The sequence below is a fragment of the Panulirus ornatus genome, chromosome 73, assembly GCF_036320965.1.
Source record: "Panulirus ornatus isolate Po-2019 chromosome 73, ASM3632096v1, whole genome shotgun sequence".
In the NCBI taxonomy this organism is placed as follows: Eukaryota; Metazoa; Arthropoda; class Malacostraca; order Decapoda; family Palinuridae; genus Panulirus; species Panulirus ornatus.
Window position 1 is genome coordinate 12,703,387 of NC_092296.1, and position 15,534 is coordinate 12,718,920.

The 15,534-nt window shown below is 40.5% G+C and overlaps 1 protein-coding gene across 5 annotated transcripts in view; it reads left to right on the plus strand.

Annotated features, from left to right (window-relative positions):
* Spf45 (splicing factor 45) overlaps nt 1-15,534 on the plus strand; it is a 216,671-nt gene that overhangs the window by 156,902 nt on the left and 44,235 nt on the right. For all 5 annotated transcript variants that reach the window (XM_071661428.1, XM_071661427.1, XM_071661426.1 and 2 more), the window contains one exon: nt 9,519-9,601. In XM_071661428.1, coding sequence (XP_071517529.1) covers nt 9,519-9,601 — 83 coding nt within the window. The remainder of the gene's footprint in view (nt 1-9,518; nt 9,602-15,534) is intronic.

Below are 15,534 nucleotides of genomic sequence, written 5' to 3' on the forward strand. Positions count from 1 at the left end.
TGTCTACCATGCAAGCTATTTGTCTCTTTTCTTAAATATGCTGTCGATTGCTCTCCTTGTCTACACATGGAGGCCATTGCTCTCCTTGTTGAAGCATGGTATCCACTGCTCTCCTTGTCCAAATACAGAGTTCATTGCTTACCCTGTCTAAGCACAAAGTCCATAGCTCTACTTGTCTAAACATGACATCCTAAGCTCTCCTTTTCTAATCAGACTCCATTGCTCTCTTTGTCCAAAGATGGAGTTCATTTCCCTCCTCATCCAAACATGTGATCCATTCCTCTCCTTGTGTAAGCACAGAGTATATTGCTGTCTATATTTAAACAGAGTCCATTACTCTTCTTGCCTAAATGTGAAGTCCATTGCCTACCTTTTCTAAACAAATCCATTCCTCTCCTTGTGTAAACATAAGAATCCATAGCTCTCGTTGTTTGCATACTGAATGCATTCCTATCCTTTTCTAAATATTGAATCTATTGCTCTCTTTGTAGTAACATGATGTTCATTGCTCTCCCTGTCCAAACATGGAGTCCATTTCTGTTTTTGTCTAATCAGGAACTCCATTGCTTTCCTTGTCCAAACATGGAGCCCATTGCTCTCCTTGTGTAATCATAGAGTCCTTTATTCTCCTTTTGTAAGTATGAAGCCCAGTGCTCTCCTCATTTAAACATAAAGTCCATTCCTCATCTTGCTTGAACATAGAGTCTGTTATTCTCCTTGTTTTTAATGTGTATTCCATTTCTTTCTTTGTCTTTACATGGAGTCCATTGGTCACTTTGTCTAAACACAGAGTATATTGCTCTCCAAGTATTTACATGGAGTATAGTGCTCTCATTGTCTAAATTTGGAGTTTATTACTCTTGTAAAAAAATGGAGTCCATTGCTCTCCTTGTATAAACATAGAGTTAGTTGCTCTTCTTGTCTAATCAGGAGTCTGTTGTTCTCCTTGTCTACACACATAGTCCATTGCTCCTCTTGTCCATGCATAGAGACCATTACTCTCCTTGCCTAGATACAGTGTCTTTTTCTCTCCTTTTTGTAAGCAAGGAGTCCGGTGCCCTCCTCTTTAAACAAAGAATCCATTCCTCATCTTTTGGTGTCCATTGCTTTTGTAGTCCATTTCTTCTCTTTTCTAAACATGGAGTCCTTTACTCTCCTTATCTTAAAGCAGATTCCACATTGAGTGCATTATGCTTCTTATCTTAAAACAGAATCCATTACTCTCCATGTCTAAACATGGAGTCTATCACTCTCCTTGTTTAGACACAGAGTTCATTACTCTCCCTTTCTAAACACAAAGTCCATTGGTCTCCTTGTCTAAACAGGGAGTCCATTGCTCTCCTTTTCTTTACATGGAACCCATTCCTCTCCTTGTCCAAACATGGAGTCGATTCCTCTTTTTGTCCAGACATGGAGTTCATTGCTTTCCATGTCTATACAGGGAGTCCATTGCTCTCATTTTCTAAACATGGAATCCATTTCTCTTTTTGTCCGAGCATGGAGTCCAGTGGTCACCTTGTCTAAACACGGAGACCATTGCTCTCCTTGTAAAGACACCGAGTCCATTGGCCATCATATTTAAACATGGAGTCTATTGCTCTCCTTGTCAAGATACGGAGTCATTGGTCTCCTTATCTAAACATGAAGTCCATTGCTTCCCTTGTTGATACATGGTGTCCATTGCTTTCCTTGTTTAAACTCAGAGTCCTTTGCTTGCCTTGTCTAAACACTGAGTTCAGTGCTCTCCGGATGTAAACATGGAGTCCATTCCTTGTCTTGTGTAATTTTATAATCCATTACTCTCAGTGTTTTTACACGGAGTCCACTGCTCTGCCTGTTTTTACGTTGAGTCCTTTACTCTCCTTGTTGAAACACAGAGTCCATTGCTGTCTCAAAATCCCTTGATCTCTTTGTCTAAACTTGGAGTCCGGTGCTCTCTTAGTCTTTACACATAGTCTATCACTTTCCTAGTCTTTACACAGAGTTCATTACTCTCCTTGTCTAAAAATGGAGCCCAATGCTCTCCTTGTCTAAACATGGAGTCCTTTGCTCTCATTGTTTGTACAAAGAGTCTGTTGCTTTCCTTGTCTAAATATGGAGTTGAATACTTTCCGTGTCTGAACAAGGAGTCAGTTCCATTCCTTTTTGTAAACACAGAGTCAGTTGCTCTCCTTGTTTAAGTATGGAATGCATTGCTCTCCTTGTATAAGTATGGAGTGCACTGCTGTCCGTGTCCAAACTCAGAGTGCTTTGTTTTGCCTGTCTAAGTACAGAGTCCATTGCTCTTCCTGTCGAAACAGGGGATCCATTGGTGTTATTGTTTAAACACTGAGTCCTTTCCTCTTCTTGTCTAAACTCGGGGTCATTTGCTCTCCTTATCTGAAGACCGAGTCTATTGATCTCCTTGTCTAAACATAGAGGTTATTAGTCTCCTTGTCAAGACATAGAGCCCTCTACAATTGTTGTCTAAACATGGAATCTATTGCTCCCCTTGTTGTGTAAACAAGGAGTCTGTTGCTCCTCTTGTTATTTAAACTTGAAATTTATTGCTCCTTGTTTATACACGGAGCCCATTGCTTGCCTTCTTCTAAACAGAGTCCATTGCTCTCTCTGTCTAAATACAGAAGTCCATTGCTTTCCTTGTTTAATCAGAGTACATTCCTTATCTTGTGTAAAAATAGAGTCCATCGCTCTTCCTGTCTGTACACGAAGTCCATCTCTCTCCTTTTCTAAACCTGGAGTCTGTTGCTTTCATATTCTAAACATGGAATTCTTTATCATTACATTGAGCCCATTGCTCACCTAGTCTTTAGCTGAAGCCCATTGCTCTCCTTTTCTAAACATGGACTCTATTGCTCTCCTTGTCTAAACATGGAGTCCATTACTTTCATTGACCAAACACGGAGTTCATTCCATCCCTTTTTTAAACATGGAGTCCATTGCTCTCCTTCTCTGAGCCCAGAGTCTCTTTCATCCATATCTGATCATGGAGTCAATTGCTCCTATTTTCTACACAGAGTACATTGCTCTCTTTCTATAAACAGGCAGTCCATTGCTGTCATTATCTAAACTTAGAGTCCTTTCCTCCTCTTGTATGAACATGGATTTATTTCCTTGCTTACCCTGTCAAAAGACTGAGTCCATTGATCTACTTGTCTGGACATGGAGTCTTTTAGTCTCCTAGTTGAAACACAGAGTCCTTTGCTCTTGTTTTCTAAACAGGGGGTCTATTTACTCTCCTTGTTCATACACAGAGTCCATTGCTCACCTTGTCTAAATGCAGAGTCCATTGCTCTCCCTGTCTAGACAGAGTCCATTGCCTTCCTTGTTTAATCACAGAGTCCATTCATCTTTTGTAAAAACAGAGTCCATTGCTCTTCTTTTCTGTACATTAAGTTCATTGCTATCTTTGTCTAAACATGGAGTCTATTGGTCTTATATTCTAAACTTGGAATCCATTACTTCCCTTGTCTAAACATGGAGTCCATTACTTTCCCTAACTAAACACAGTCCTTTCCATTCCATTTCTAATCATGAAATCTGTTGCTCTCATTGTATAAACATGAAGTCCATTGGTTCCCTTAGCTGAACATCAAGCTTATTGCTCTTCTTTTCTAAACATGGAATTCCTTGTTTTCTGTGTACAAATATGGAGTCCTTTGATCTCCTTCATTGAGCCCAGGATCCATTTATCTTCTTGTCTGAACATAGAGTTAATTGCTGTTATTTTCTACGCACAGAATCCATTGCATTCTTTGTCTAAGCATCTAGTCCATATCCTTGTCCAAACATGAAGGTCATTGCTCTCCTTGTCCATACATGTAGTCCATTACTATCCTTGTCTAAACACAGACTCCTTTGCTCTGCTTCTCTGTACTTAGGGTTCATTGTTCTCTGTCAAAACACGGAGTTGATTGCTTTCCTTGTCCAAACAGGGATTCCATTGTTGTCATTTTCTAAAGATGAAGTCCTTTCCTCTGCTTATCTAAGCACAGAGTCATTTGCTCTCCATATCTAAAGACTGAGTCCATTGGTCTCCTTGTCTAAACATGGAGTCTATTAGTCTCCTTGTTGAAACACAGTCCTTTCCTCTTGCTATCTAAGCATGGAATCTGTTGCTTTCCTTGTCCATACATGGAGTTCATTGCTTTCCATGTCTAAACACACAGTCCATTGCTCTCCTTTTCTAAACATGGAGTCAATTATTCCATTGCTTTCCTTGTTTAAACATAGAGCCCATACCTCAACTTGTCTTTACATGAAGTCCATTTCCTTCCTTGTCTAAATAAGGAGTCTATTGCTCATATTCTAAACATGGTATTCATTGCTTTCTTTATCAGTAGACAAGAGTCCATTGCTCAGATAGTCTTTAGATGGAGCCCATTGCTCTCCTTTTCTTAACCTAGTGTCCATTGCTCTCCCTGTCTAAACATGGAGTCCATTACTTTCCTTGACCTAACATGTATTCCATTCCATCCCTTTTCTAAACATGGAATCCTGTGCTTCCCTTTTCTAAACATGAAGTCCTTTGGTCTCCTTATCTAAACATGGAATCTAAAGTTCTCTTTTCTAAACATGGAGCCCATTACTATCTTTTTACAACTATGGAATCCATTTTTCCCCTTATCTGAACATAGAGCAGATTGCTCTTATTTTCTACACAAAGAGTCTATTGTTCTTTCTGTCTAAACAGGGAGTCCATTGCTCTCCTTGTCCAAACATGGAGTCCATTGCTCTCCTTGTCTGAATACAGTCTCTTTTGCTCTCCATATATAAAGAGTCTCCCTCGCTCTCCTTGTCTAAACACGAAGCCTATTGCTCTCCTTGTCTAAGCACGGAGTTTGCTGCTCTCCTTATCTGAACATAAAGTCCATTGTTCTCCATGTGTAAACACAAAGTCCTTTGCTCTCTTTGTCCAAAGATGGATTTCATTCCTATCCTTGTCTGAACACAGAGTCCATTGCTCTCCTTGTTTAAACATGGAGTTGATTGCATTTCCTGCCCAAACAAGTCAATTACTCAGCTTGTCTAAGTATGGAGTCCATTGTTCTGTTTCTCTAAACATGGAGTCCATTCTGTTTTTGTCTAAACAAGGATTCAATTGCCCTCCTCGTCTAAACAAGGATTCCAATTGCTTTCCTTACCTAAACACCTCATCAGTGCCTGTTACCACTTCCTTGTGTGTCCACATCACTATGTTCCCATTTATCCTCTCCTTTTTCACAGATTATTAACTTCCTTCCACAATATCTTCTATGTTTACTGATACTCTCTCATCCCAACCCATACTTGCCCACTGTTTCAACCCCTGCACCATCCTCTTGACCTCCTGCCACTCTCTCTTTTACATCCCAATTTTTTATGCTCCTTCCCAATAAATACCGCCTGTACATATCTCATTTTCTTTCTCCAGCAACTTCACTTTGTCATTCCACCAATCACTACCCCTTCTTACCTGCCCACTTCTCATCTGCATGCCTGATATTTCTCCTGCCTATGCTAAACAGTGCTTCCTAAAATATCTTCCATTCTTCACCCACTCTCCTTGCTTTGTTAACCCTTACCTTTTGACATTGTGCACCAAATCTCTCCTGGTATTTTTTCACAAACTACTCTCTTCCAAGCTCACTTACTTTCACCGCCCTCTTCTTTACTTATATTGTTTCCTCATTTGTGAAAACTCTATAAATGTTCACCTTTGCCTCCAGCAGCTGCTCTTCTCAACACATTAACATGTAAGATTCTCATTTTTGCTTGCATATCAAATAGTATATAACCCAGTAATGCCCTCTTACCATCTTTCCTACTCAATCATGTATACTTATGTCTGTATGCTTCTCTTTTTAAACCAGGTAATCCTTTTCAGCAGTCCTTTTTCATCACACAATTCCAAATGCTGTTCACCATTTCTGTTCACCTCAGTGAATACTTCATGTCCCACAATTATACCTTCACTTGCCACATTACTCACCTTCTCATTTAAATCACCGACCATTAATGCATTCTTTCTTGGATCAAAACTGCTGATGCATTCATTCAGCTGCTTCCAAAACACAGGTGTATAAGCACTGACATTGACCCATTTCTCATAACACACTTTCATTTTTACCTACATCAGTTTGGAGTTCACTTCCCTATGTTTATTCACACATTCCTACAACTCCTGTTTAGCAGTAGTGTTACCCATTCCATAGCTTTTGCCATCAAACCAACCTCAAACTTTAGGCCTAAGACATTCCCAAACCTTTATTCTCCTTTATCCTTGAGTTTTGTTTTACTCAGAGCTAGAACATTCAGGTTCCATTCCTCAAGCATACAACCTATCTCTCCTTCTCATTTTGGTTTCATCCACACTAATTGAGACACCCCAACCTGAGCTTCTGAGGAGGATGAGCACTCCTCACATAGCTCCTTCTCCTGTTCAGTCTTTTACAAAATTGGAAGATTGGAGGGAGGGTATCCAGTCTCTTGCTCCCACCCCTCTTCATCACCTTTGGCAACATGCAAGAAATATGGAGTTAAAATTCTTTTGGCTCTGGGAATTTCTCCAAGAGAGAGGGATTCCAAGATGCCTTTAATTCACAAATGATGATATTTATTTTTCCTCTTGGGATTAGTTTTGTCTGAATGTTTTTTCTTTAAATCCATATCCATTGTGTATGTATGCTTTCATACTTGCAGGACAAAGTGGAGAGGAGAGAAATATAAGTTCTTATGATTGAAAAATGTTTGTTTGCATAGGCAGTTCCCTTTGACATTTTTTTTCTTGTTTCCTTTCCCTGCCTTGCCATTTCCTCCTTTTTTTTTTTTTTTTTTTGAAAAACCTCTTTGTCCTTTCTGTGTTAGTTTGGTGTCCATAATCTGCAGATTGTGAACTCTGGGTGGATGGAAGTGATTAGTTGGTGACATCAGCCTGTTCATGGTTTCTGATTAGCTATGAATGCACTTGTAAGAGCTGCAATTACCCTGTTGTGGATTACAAAGGATGATAAGCCATGGCTGCTTCACTCGAAATCATGTAGGTTGGGATAATTTTGACATATATATTCTCTGGGGATAGGGGAGAAAGAATACTTCCCATGCATTCCTCGTAGAAGGTGACTAAAGGGGATGGGAGCGGGGGGCTGGAAACCCTCCCCTCCCTGTATTTTAACTTTCTAAAAGGGGAAACAGAAGAAGGAGTCACGTGGGGAGTGCTCATCCTCCTCGAAGGCTCAGATTGGGGTGTCTAAATGTGTGTGGATGTAACCAAGATGAGAAAAAAGGAGAGATAGGTAGTATGTTTGAGGAAATGAACCTGGATGTTTCAGCTCTGAGTGAAACGAAGCTCAAGGGTAAAGGGGAAGAGTGGTTTGTGAATGTCTTGGGAGTAAAGTCAGGGGTTAGTGAGAGGATAAGAGCAAGGGAAGGAGTAGCACTACTCCTGAAACAGGAGTGGTGGGAGTATGTGATAGAGTGTAAGAAAGTAAACTCTAGATTGATATGGGTAAAACTGAAAGTTGATGGAGAGAGATGGGTGATTATTGGTGCATATACACCTGGGCATGAGAAGAAAGATCATGAGAGGCAAGTGTTTTGGGAGCAGCTGAATGAGTGTGTTCGTAGTTTTGATGCACGAGACCGGGTTATAGTGATGGGTGATTTGAATGCAAAGGTAATTAATGTGGCAGTTGAGTGAATAATTGGTGTACATGGGGTGTTCAGTGTTGTAAATGGAAATGGTTAAGAGGTTGTAGATTTATGTGCTAAAAAAAGACTGGTGATTGGGAATACGTGGTTTAAAAAGAGAGATATACATAAGTATACGTATGTAAGTAGGAGAGATGGCCAGAGAGCGTTATTGGATTATGTGTTAATTGATAGGTGCACGAAAGAGAGACTTTTGGATGTTAATGTGCTGAGAGGTGCAACTGGAGGGATGTCTGATCATTATCTAGTGGAGGTGAAGGTGAAGATTTGTAGAGGTTTTCAGAAAAGAAGAGAGAGTGTTGGGGTGAAAAGAGTGGTAAGAGTAAGTGAGCTTGGGAAGGAGACTTGTGTGAGAAGTTTAGGAGAGACTGAGTACAGAATGGAAAAAGGTGAGAACAAAGGACGTAAGGGGAGTGGGGGAGGAATGGGATGTATATAGGGAAGCAGTGATGGCTTGTGCAAAAGATGCTTGTGGCATGAGAAGCATGGGAGGTGGGCAGATTAGAAAGGGTAGTGAGTGGTGGGATGAAGAAGTAAGATTATTAGTGAAAGAGAAGAGAGAGGCATTTGACAATTTTTGCAGGGAAATAATGCAAATGAGTGGGAGATGTATAAAAGAAAGAGGCAGGAGGTCAAGAGAAAGGTGCAAGAAGTGAAAAGGAGGGCAAATGAGAGTTGGGGTGAGAGAGTATCATTAAATTTTAGGGAGAATAAAAAGATGTTTTGGAAGGAGGTAAATAAAGTGTGTAGGACTGGGGAACAAATGGGAACATCAGTGAAGGGGGCTAATGGGGAGGTGATAACAAGTAGTGGTGATGTGAGAAGGAGATGGAGTGAGTATTTTGAAGGTTTGTTAAATGTGTTTGATGATAGAGTGGCAGATATAGGGTGTTTTGGTTGAGGTGGTGTGCAAAGTGAGAGGGTTAGGGAAAGTGATTTGGTAAACAGAGAAGAGGTAGTAAAAGCTTTGCAGAAGATGGGAGCCGGCAAGGCAGCGGGTTTGGATGGTATTGCAGTGGAATTTATGGGAAATGGGGGTGACTGTATTGTTGACTGGTTGGTAAGGTTATTTGATGTATGTATGACTCATGGCGAGGTGCCTGAGGATTGGCGGAATGCTTGCATAGTGCCATTGTACATAGGCAAAGGGGATAAAAGTTGTCTGTGGCAAAAGTCTCCATAACTGGTGAACTCCAGTGCCATGTCTGAGCCTTTAGTGCCTCACCCTTAACAGGCCACTGGCAGAGGGAAACTCTAACTGTTTTCAGAGGCTCCAACCTAAATTTCTGTCCATCACTTTTACATAATTTGTCTACTTAATGTTCCTGCCTAATGCTCCTTCCTACTAGTTTTATCTAATGATCTAGCTTAATGTTCTTATCTACAACTTCTACCTAACGTATTGACCTAATGCTCCTGCCGTGTATTAGTACCGACTACTTCTTTCAGTTGCTCCTATCATTTTGCCAAGGGGTAGGGCTGGAACATAGCACTCACCTCAGGAAAATCTAAAGTTACAAAGAGTAAGTTATGTGAGTTTAGTGTTGTAAAGTGTTTTGTGTAACAAGGAGAGATTGTATATTTGTGGACAGAATGCCAGCCAAAAGATATGGCTTACTTAGTATGTGTCAGAGTACAGAAATGCTGGATCAGTAGTAGTTTTCTGGCAACTGATTATTTTAAATACACATCGGGTAAGGCGGATGTATGAAGGCTTAGAATAAAATTATATATTTTACGATGGTGGAGTAAGCCTCATATCATGATGACTGAAATATGTATATTTTTTGATGGAATAATCTGATTTGTAACAAATTTTTCTTTTTCAGAGGATCTGTTGAAGAAACAACTGGATTTGCCCGTGTTAGAGAGCCAGAAGAGGAGGAGGAAGAAGAAGAGCGACCTCGAAGAGGTAAGGTTGAAAAGGTAGAATGGGAAAATGGAAAATGATATTGGTATGTTTAGCATGTGTAGATTGATTATGAAGAATGCTATGAAACACATGGTGTGATTTTACATTTACATGGTGGTTCTTTTCAGGTTTACTCAGAATTTTTTTAAGAAATGCAGCTTATGATTAATAACATTGTTGATTTTACTAGTTTTTCAGTGAATGCAACTACTTTATTTCATAGTGACATGCTAGTTTGATACTTGATGTCGGTGAAGACAACATGGTCTTATGTGTTCAGTGAGCTGGAATAGTATTGTTTTGGTTTTGTATTAAGAGAGCTGGAACAGGGTTAAGAGCATTTCACACTGAATAACATGCTGGACATGCTACATTTTGGAGCCATGTGTCTGAATTGCTGCTGCTGTTTTGCAGTAAGGCTGTTCCCATTGGATGCAATATAATGTAGGATATATGGGACCTTATCCAAGGTGAACAGCCTTACAGAAATATAACAGCAGCAAGTCAAAGGCACGTACCTCAGAAATGTAACTTGTCCAGTGTGCTATGCTGTGTGAAATGGCTATTATTTTGGTTTTGTATTGGAATATTATTATTTCAGTTTTGTGTTTAGAGAGCTTTAGCAGAATTACTTTGGTTTGTGTTTAGAGAGTTGGAACTGTTATTGAAGCTGTGTGTTCAGAGAGCTAGAGCAATTTTGGGGGGTTTTGTGTTTAGAGATCTGGAATAGTATTATTTTGATTTTGTGTTTAGAGAGCTGGAACATCATTATTTTGGCTTAGTGTTTAGAGAGCTGGAATAATATTATTTTGGTTTTGTGTTTAGACAGCCAGAATGCAAGGAGAAATAGGAAAGAAGGGTGATTAAAAGCTTAAATGAAAGTGCATTAGATATAGGGATGCAAGTATGTATGAACGAGATGTTTCAAATGTTTAGAGAAAGACTGTTAGATAGTTGATGGATACGAGGTGGTGAGATTTAAGAATAAGAGTGGAAATGTATGGTGGACAAATAGAAATAGAAATGCTGTGGAAGAGAAGAAAAAGGCATATGTTTCATCAGGTTGATTTGTATGTATTTTTTTTTTTAGTAAACTGTTCCAGTTAAGCAGAATAACAAATTTCTGGAATCATTAATTTAGAATGTTTGAGAATATCCTTACTGTTTCAACTTGCCTGAGTATTGGGAGGGTTAGTGATGACTGTATAGTGAGTCAGCTCTTCACTGGCTGTGAAATTGCACTCATTTGAACCAGGTAGCAGTCTTTTCTTTCTGCCTCACCCATACATGGACTGCTGACATTTTGTCCACTAATAACTAATAACTGTTGTCATAACTCTTGACAACACTTAACTCACAGAACTCTTTCTTCATAACTAGATTTTTCCTCTGGTGAGCACTATGTGTTAACCCTTCCATTTTTCAAAATGATAGCAGCAATAGATAGAAGTAGTAGGAAGGAACATTAGGTAGAAGTTGTAGGTAGGAACATTAGGGAAGAGCATTAGGTAGAAGAAGTTGGTTGGAACATTAGGCAGACATATTAGGTTGTTGGTAGAAACATAAGATAGAAGATTCTGGAAACACTGTGCTAGAGTTGCCCTCTATCAATAGTTTGTTGAGGATTAGGTACTAAAGGCTGGGAAGTGGCACTGGAGTTCACCAGTTATGGAGACTTTTGCTGTGGTTACTCCCTTGAGGGAGTTCCTGGAGGGAATGGGCATCAGAGATAAGGTAGATAGATAGATAGTTTGCAGATATCTTGCACATACAGTAAATATTAGGACTGTTGCTGTGAAATAATCTATTTGTAAGAACTCTTCATTGCATTTGTTAACTTTCCACCCACCTGTAGCATTTTTTACAAGGCATCTCTGTTAACCCAGTCATACAGTTTCTGAAAATCCATGAATGACATATGTCAATGTCTTTCTCCAAATATTCCTCATGTACATACCTCATGTACATACATATACATAAGTATACGTATGTAAGTAGGAGAGATGGCCAGAGAGCGTTATTGGATTATGTGTTAATTGATAGGCGCATGAAAGAGAGACTTTTGGATGTTAATGTGCTGAGAGGTGCAGCTGGAGGGATGTCTGATCATTATCTTGTGGAGGCGAAGGTGAAGATTTGTAGAGGTTTTCAGAAAAGAAGAGAGAATGTTGGGGTGAAGAGAGTGGTGAGAGTAAGTGAGCTTGGGAGGGAGACTTGTGTGAGGAAGTACCAGGAGAGACTGAGTACAGAATGGAAAAAGGTGAGAACAAAGGAGGTAAGGGGAGTGGGGGAAGAATGGGATGTATTTAGGAAAGCAGTGATGGCTTGCGCAAAAGATGCTTGTGGCACGAGAAGCGTGGGAGGTAGGCAGATTAGAAAGGGTACTGAGTGGTGGGATGAAGAAGAAAAATTATTAGTGAAAGAGAAGAGAGAGGCATTTGGATGATTTTTGCAGGGAAATAAAGCAAATGAGTGGGAGATGTATAAATGAAAGAGGCAGGAGGTCAAGAGAAAGGTGCAAGAGGTGAAAAAAAGGGCAAGTGAGAGTTGGGGTGAGAGAGTATCATTAAATTTTAGGGAGAATAAAGAGATGTTTTGGAAGGAGGTAAATAAAGTGCAAAAGACAGGGGAACAAATGGGAACATCAGTGAATGGGGCTAATGGGGAGGTGATAAGTAGTGGTGATGTGAGAAGGAGATGGAGTGAGTATTTTGAAGGTTTGTTGAATGTGTTTGATGATAGAGTGGCAGATATAGGGTGTTTTGGTTGAGGTGGTGTGCAGAGTGAGAAGGTTAGGGAAAATGATTTGGTAAACAGAGAAGAGATAGTAAAAGCTTTGCGTAAGATGAAAGCTGGCAAGGCAACGGGTTTGGATGGTATTGCAGTGGAATTTATGGGAAATGGGGGTGACTGTATTGTTGACTGGTTGGTAAGGTTATTTAATGTATGTATGACTCATGGTCAGGTGCCTGAGGATTGGCAAAATGCTTGCATAGTGTCATTGTACAAAGGCAAAGGGGACGAAGGTGAGTGCTCAAATTACAGAGGTATAAGTTTGCTGAGTATTCCTGGTAAATTATATGGGAGGGTATTGATTGAGAGGGTGAAGGCATGTACAGAGCATCAGATTGGGGAAGAGCAGTGTGGTTTCAGAAGTGGTAGAGGATGTGTGGATCAGGTGTTTGCTTTGAAAAATGTGTGTGAGAAATACTTCGAAAAGCAAATGGATTTGTATGTAGCATTTATGGATCTGGAGAAGGCATATGATAGAGTTGATAGAGATGCTGTGTGGAAGGTATTAAGAATATATGGTGTGGGAGGCAAGTTGTTAGAAGAATTGAAAAGTTTTTATCGAGGATGTAAGGCATGTGTACGTGTAGGAAGAGAGGAAAGTGATTGGTTCTGAGTGAATGTAGGTTTGCGGCAGGGGTGTGTGATGTCTCCATAGTTGTTTGATTTGTTTATGGATGGGGTTGTTAGGGAGGTGAATGCAAGAGTTTTGGAAAGAGGGGCAAGTATGCAGTCTGTTGTGGATGAGAGAGCTTGGGGAGTGAGTCAGTTGTTGTTCACTGATGATACAGCACTGGTGGCTGATTCATGTGAATAAGAGCAAGGTTATTTGGTACAGTAGGGTTGAGGGTCAAGTCAATTGGGAGGTAAGTTTAAATGGAGAAAAACTGGAGGAAGTGAAGTGTTTTAGATATCTGGGAGTGGATCTGGCAGCGGATGGAACCATGGAAGCGGAAGTGAATCATAGGGTGGGGGAGGGGGCGAAAATTCTGGGAGCGTTGAAGAATGTGTGGAAGTCGAGAACATTATCTCGGAAAGCAAAAATGGGTATGTTTAAAGGAATAGTGGTTCCATCAATGTTGTATGGTTGCGAGGCGTGGGCTATGGATAGATTGTGTGGAGAAAGGTGGATGTGCTGGAAATGAGATGTTTGATGACAATATGTGGTGTGAGGTGGTTTGATCGAGTAAGTAATGTAAGGGTAAGAGAGATGTGTAGTAATAAAAAGAGTGTGGTTGAGAGAGCAGAAGAGGGTGTTTTGAAATGGTTTGGTCACATGGAGAGAATGAGTGAGGAAAGATTGGCCAAGAGGATATATGTGTCAGAGGTGGAGGGAACGAGGAGAAGTGGGAGACCATATTGGAGGTGGAAAGATGGAGTGAAAAAGATTTCGAGTGATTGGGGCCTGAACCTGCAGGAGGGTGAAAGGCATGCAAGGAATAGAGTGAATTGGAACGATGTGGTATACCGTGGTCAACGTGCTGTCAATAGATTGAACCAGGTTATGTGAAGCGTCTTGGGTAAACCATGGAAAGTTCTGTGGGGCCTGGATGTGGAAAGGGACTGTGGTTTCGTTGCATTATTACATGACAGCTAGAGACTGAGTGTGAACGAATGTGGCCTTTGTTGTCTCTTCCTTGTGCTACCTCGCACTCATGAGGGGGAAGGGGGTTGTTATTTCATGTGTGGTGAGGTGGCGATGGGAATGAATAAAGGCAGACAGTATGAATTATGTACATGTGTATATATGTATATGTCTGTGTGTGTATATATATGTATATGTTGAGATGTATAGGTATGCATGTTTTCAGTGTGTGGATGTGTATGTATATACATGTGTATGTGGGTTGGTTGGGCCATTCTTTCGTCTGTTTCCTTGCGCTACCTTGCTAACGCGGGAGACAGGGACAAAGCAAAATAAATAATAATATACCTCAAATCAAACATTTAGTGTACACTGGTATACACACCTTCTACTTGTCTTGAAGTCACATTTCTCCTTCCCAGTCAGATACTCTAATGCCACCACCGTACACATTGTTAGGTTTACTCAACAGACTTTTACCTCTTTAACTTGCTTTTTTATTTTTGTCCCTCTGTCTGTATACAAGGTCACTATGCAGGCATTCTGTTAGTCCTGAGGCAGCTCACCCAGGGCCATAAAGCATATGGACTAACAGCCTAACTAATGAGTTAACAGCAGTGTCACCTCATTACTTGAGAAACTGAACTGCAATTACATTTACTCCAACTACTTTGCCACACTTCATCTTGCACATGGTTTTCAATATGTTCTCTTTTTACCATGCTGTTCATCATGTAATTCATTTTTTGTCATAAGTGTTCACTTTTTTCCACCTGTTTGAGGTAGCATCCAGAACAGATGACAAAGCCTTAGAGGATATAAGATTCTCATTTGGTTCTGTTGTTTGTTCATTCTTTTGACAAGTAATGCAGGAGAGGAAGATTTCCAGATCCCTTCTCCCAACCCTCTTAGTTGCCTTCTGCAACATGCAGGAGATATGTGTGTGTGGTATTCTTTCTCCCCTATCCCCAGGTATTCACCATGTAATTTTATTATTATTATTATTATTTTGCTTTGTCGCTGTCTCCCGCGTTAGCGAGGTAGCGCAAGGAAACAGACGAAAGAATGGCCCAACCCACCCACATACACATGTATATACTTACACGTCCACACACGCAAATATACATACCTATACATCTCAATGTATACATATTTATACACACACAGACATATACATATATACACATGTACGTAATTCATACTGTCTGCCTTTATTCATTCCCATCGCCACCCCGCCACACATGTAATAACAACCCCCCCCCCCCTCATGTGTGCGAGGTAGCGCTAGGAAGACAACAAAGGCCCCATTCGTTCACACACATTTTATAGCTGTCATGTAATAATGCACCGAAACCACAGCTCCCTTTCCACATCCAGGCCCCACAGAACTTTGCATGGTTTACCCCAGACGCTTCACATGCCCTGGTTCAATCCATTGACAGCACGTTGACCCCAGTGTACCACATTGTTCCAATTCACTCTATTCCTTGCACGCCTTTCAGCCTTCTGCATGTTCAGGCCCCGATCATTCAAAATCTTTTTCACTTCATCTTTCCAC